The following is a 5,226-nucleotide window of genomic DNA, read 5'->3' on the forward strand; positions in this document are numbered from 1 at the left end:
TGGCACACGTTTATGGTTTAAAGTTTTCAGCGGGAAGACCTCACATAGAAAGGGGGGGAAATTCCTTGCTTACCGTATTTGGCGCGCGTTTTATCCGGATGTCCCACGTGCCCGATGCCATTGTTGTTCCGGGCGGCGCACACCACTTCGTTCTCGTCCGGTGCCTCCGTGTCCTGCGTGGTGTGCGGAAAGAGACGAGAAAGAGCGTGAGGAATCCACCATTTGCCGGGGACTGCATCATTGCATCGCCCATCGGCGAACAGGGGCTGAGTGTACTTGAACGGATGCCAAAAGCCCGAGACGGTGTCTGGGTCTGAGTCATAAAAGCGAAAAGTAAAACACGAAAACCCTTGGCGCCGGCAACCGCCGAGAACATGCACGCAGCAGTGGTGTGACGGGCGTTTGTTTTGAAACTGTTCGTTCCTTTTGCTTTTTTTTTGGCTCGCCAAAACCTCGCCCTTATCAATGTTCGCGAAATTCCGACGGCGGAATTTCTCTCTTGAGCGGGAGCGAGTGAGAATGGGGATGCTTAGAACCGGGGCAGATTAGAACCGACGGTGGCTTACCGGTGCACGGACGATGCGCTCGTACGGGCAACACTTGAGATGTGGCAACCGGCACTCGTCGGAGCTGGAACGATCGAAACTTGATACGCTAAGAATTAAAGCGGGTCACCCGCGGTTTGGTACGGTTCGACTGACTCCGACCAGTGGCCGCGGCCCGCGATAGCTACCTGAAAAAGTCCAGATGCACCTCATCGTACACGTTCACGCTGACCGGGCGGCACAGTTCCGGCAGGATGCACAGTCCACCGCCGCAGCGCTGTCAAAAGGGGGGAACCAATTTGATCACGGAACGATCACCGATCGCACACCCCAATCGTTACCTTGGTGGTTGGTTCGTTGGCCGCCGACGGCCAGAGCAAGCGCTGGTGAAGCCACAGCAGCAGCAGCAGCAGGACCACCGAACGTACCGGCATCTAGTCGGCCACTGGACACGGAACACACCCCGAAGGAGACACTTCCACGCAAGCAGGTTGGCCAGCCGAACTTCCGTTGCCCAAAAAAACCGAACGTCAAACCGCAGCGGACCCGGCCGTCAATCGGACAGAGAGCTGAACGCAAAACTGCAGCACCTCGATCGATCCGCGAGCGCCTACTTCGCTCTTATCAGCTGCTGAACGCGCCCGCTGTGTCTCGGCTACGCGACATTCCCGACTGGCGCGGCACACGCTTCCAACTCTGACACGCTTCCGAGTTACTGCCGTCGTCGGATTTGTTTTTGCAGAATCTCTCTCTCTCTCTCTCTCTCTCTCTCTCGAGGGCCGTGTTGGTAGGCGCCAGCTGGCCGAACATTCGCGGGTCGTCTCTCGCTCGCTCTCTCGGCCTCGGCGGCGGCTCTTGGGGCGGCTCAACAGAATAGCATTGATTCATCTGCGCCTCCATTCATCGATTCACCGTGCGGCGTCACCGGGGGAGCAGCCGGCCCGGGACTCCTGGCTCCAACGGGACCTGTCGCCGTCACAATCGCCGGTGGCGACGCTTTCGGTGGCGCGTGTCCTATCTGTCTATCGAAGGACGCGATCGCTCGCCATCGTCACCGCGTTCGCGTTATCGCGTGGCGCGCCCCGAACGGACTTCCAAGAGTGAGAGGTCTCATAATTTATCGCCCGCTTTGGCCGCTGATAGTTCGGTTCGTTCTGGTTTTTGATGGTTTCGGAAATTCGTTCGTTTCGCGTACTTTGCGGTGGGGTTTCCTTTTACCAGTTGCCAGCGCGGTAGGATCTCGAGAAACTAACAAAAAGTGGCTGACCAAGGAAAAGAAGTTTTTATTTCCCGCCTCGGCCGACGACACCGCCACGAGTTCTTTGTTTGAGCATTCATATGTGGTGCGTTTTTGATGAAGCAAAAAGTCGTACTGATTCATCAGCACAAAACGCCCTTCGGACACATCGTTATGATACGTTACGAAAACTATTCCGGCAGACCCACGGTTGCGCTCGTCATTGCAAATTGCTTCCTTGGAAAGAATCTCCCTCGTCATGGCCAGTGGAGTGACGGTGTCGGGCGGCGAGAACTTTTAATTGATTCCATCGATTCCTGCCAGTCTAGACGATGCTGGAATTTGGCCCGAAATCAATACGAATTGCCTGCCTCCCGGGAAACTTCACCTATCGAAACAAAACAAGCTGGGGCTGTCGAAAGAATTCGCTGCACCCGGATTGTGCCGTGCGCCCCAGAGGAGTGCTCTTCACCGTCACCGTCGCCGGTTTGGGGGAGCCGGCTGAGAAAACAAGGTTCCGTTCCGGTCGTTAGCATTAGCATATTTTTTGGCCCAGACACATCGGGACGAGCAGACAGAGCATAATCCGAAAACAAAATAATAATAACAGTAATGATGGGAGTTTTAGTCATTCGTTGGACGTAAAACTGGTCCGGGGGGGCATCCTTTCGGGATGCCTCGCTTGGGTTGGGAACGTTCGGCAAAAGGTTTTGTGGTGCCGAAAGTCAACGTAGGAGCTCTTGTTTCAACAATCGTTATTGAAACTCCATTCATCCTGTATCCTCCATTCAAACTGTATTCATGCGGGGGCTATATGGAGTATGTAAACTAAATTGGAATCGTTGCAGGTTGCAGGTTTGGACAGGAAAAGTTAAACCGAAAATAGTCACTGTGGGACTAATCAAATTATGGACGACGATCATCTAATTCTCTTGAGAAAAATATCGATACTGGCGATAAAGGTGGGAAGGAACGGTTTAACAGTGACAGTGAGCTGCGTGAGCGATTTTGTATAATGTAAGTGAAAGGAAGCAGACGCTATAGCACCTTATCCTTGTTTTTCTTCGTCTTCATCCTGCCTTAGTCCTGGTCCTTAGCTTCTGAAGTCAGGCGAATAAACGGAGCCAATTAAGCCAGGGGCACCCTTTCCGATGACATCGTTTCGATCTCACGGCGTGGGATGTTCGATCGCATGCATTTTTCATTGCATTCCCAGCGACGCCGCACGTTGATGCTATCGTTGGTGCTGGCACACAGTAACGGTACAACGGTGGGATAAAACCGCACACGTTTATCGACACTGTCACCCTCGGTCGCGAAGTACATTAATGTGAAGATCAGCGGTGGTCGATCGTATCGATCGCCGGCGATAAATGGATGGGGAATGGACTGAGGTACCACACTGAGCCGTGCCAGAAACCAAACACTGCTGCCCTCTGGAATCGCGATCACACATTTAGCACATGGCCGGACAGACATCCGTTTGGGATCGCGTTACTTTGTTCGGCACACTCCATTTTTGTGTCCAAACCGAGCTCGATTAGCGCTTCAAAAAGCCAATTTTGTTGTGGCATTTTTCATAGCACAAAAAACACGTGGGCCTTTCGTAAACGGAAACTCACCTTACATGGGTTTTTTTTGGTCCACAGCTTCGCACAGCATCTGCCTTGGACTTGGTTTATCGCCCGCCATTAATCGGGAGACGCCGGCTCGATGCTGCGATGCTTCACGATACGCGCTCATCGTTCATTTCTGCGTGAAACAAACGCTTCGTGTCGTACGTGGGCTTCGCGTGTACCTTCCGAACGGAAGCGAAACACTTGTACACAAAAACCTCACCCGGGGCCGGGCGGAATAAGCAAAAGGGCACGCTTCTGGAACGCTTCTCCCGCGGGAGCATAATTTATGGCAATCGTTCTCCTAATTAAGTCTTTACTGTCGGCCATCGTAACGGGGCTGTTTCGTGTGCGTCCGAATGTCGACAAAACAGACGAAAAGATTCGGGAGAAAAAGGATAATTTTTTCGCACTCCGCCAGCAGCTACACATGATCGTATTTCGTGAGGTTTCCTTTTTCTTTTTGCCGTATGCCGTTCTGGCTGGAACATGTCGAAACCTTCCGTGGCCCCACCACCGTCAGCAACGCCCGTTTCTTTCGCTGCTTTCTGTTTGGCTGCTGCCCAGCAATCACTTAATTTACATTCCGTTCAAAGCCCCGTCCGTTGCCAGGTCAGGTCGCGGCCGTCACTCATCGGGACCCTTTTCGGGAGCCCCTCACCCCCTCCCCCCAGACCGGACGGAAACGACAAGCGAGAAACGCCTCAGGCCCGGGGACCCCAGGGACTTAATTAATCATCTGTCAGAAACTGCATTCGCGAATGACGCCCGCCCGTTGCAGTGGCCGGGGCAGTGCTGGAAGACATGGAAATGATGGTGATCGCCGTAGATTGTTTATCATATTTCAAGCAGCATATAGGTGGCAGGATTTGTTGAAAGCAAAGGAAGCAAAGGAAACGACCAGCCGAGAGAGGCGCTATTTGAGGTCCAAAGCAAACATACCCCCGGGGGGAAACGTACATGTAATGATCATAAATTTGTCCCCTCCGTTGCGATGCTGCCTTTCGGGCGTTTCGTGGCCACACCGCGGTCGGTCGAATCACGACCGTTGACCATATACGTTAATTTGCTGTCAAAATACATTATGAAGTGGATAAATTTTGCCGTAATTTTAATTACTCGCTCGTGAGACGGCGAGCATGTTGTGCTTGCTCTTCTTGTACGGTTTTTTTCAATGATCGCGGCCACAGCAAACTAATCTTTAATGGATGGATGGAAGAATACTTTCGCAGTGCTTTAAACCGAATTCGTGTCTCTAGGTGGAAGTGTTTAGGTTCGTATGCTCCGGTGGTCAATTTGCCGAATATTGCTGGCTGCCAAACCCATAACGGGGTGTATGTGTGGCTGTTAATCATAATTTATGACGCGAAAGGAAAGGCCCTCCAATGTGTCGCCCTTTGAACGCAGCTTGACGCGGGCCTCGAGATTGATCGCTGAAGTACTTAATGCGATTCCGAGCATATCTCGAAGCCTCTTCTCTTGCTGGGAAACGATGAACCGTAACGGTGCGCTGGCGGGCACATCTTTAAATTCATTTAACCATAATAAAGCGAAGCGGCCGTGGCACACACAAGCCTCGGTTCCGTGGGTTCCGGTTTATGCAAAGTGCGAAGTCCGAGCCACAGTCGTCAATACTTGAAACGCAATGAATGGCAGTAAAGGTGAAATAATTTCCACAGCCCGATGGAAGCTGTCGGCCGTAAGCGAAGCGCACGCACATTGCGTGGCTGCCGAAAGGCAGCAAGAAGCATAAATTTTAAAGACCCTTCACTGGGAAGGCTTCTGGCGTTTTCGACCTTCGTTTGATTGCAAAATCAGCATCCAACGT

The 5,226-nt window shown here is 52.3% G+C and overlaps 1 protein-coding gene across 2 annotated transcripts in view; it reads right to left on the bottom strand.

The window, feature by feature from the left end:
- Window positions 1-1,028, bottom strand: part of LOC131209019 (phenoloxidase-activating factor 2-like) — a 2,097-nt gene extending 1,069 nt beyond the window's left edge. The window contains exons 1-4 of one of the 2 annotated variants that reach the window (XM_058201985.1): window positions 887-1,028; window positions 734-822; window positions 567-630; window positions 74-173 (exon numbers count right to left, since the gene is read on the bottom strand). In XM_058201985.1, the coding sequence (XP_058057968.1) occupies window positions 74-173; window positions 567-630; window positions 734-822; window positions 887-979 (346 nt within the window). In that variant the 5' untranslated portion in view covers window positions 980-1,028. Of the gene's footprint in view, window positions 1-73; window positions 174-566; window positions 646-733; window positions 823-886 lie in introns of both variants that reach the window. The other variant, XM_058201984.1, reaches the window with a different exon arrangement.
- Between the last annotated feature and the right edge of the window lie 4,198 nt (window positions 1,029-5,226).

Source organism: Anopheles bellator, chromosome 2 (genome assembly GCF_943735745.2).
Source record: "Anopheles bellator chromosome 2, idAnoBellAS_SP24_06.2, whole genome shotgun sequence".
NCBI classification, from domain to species: Eukaryota; Metazoa; Arthropoda; class Insecta; order Diptera; family Culicidae; genus Anopheles; species Anopheles bellator.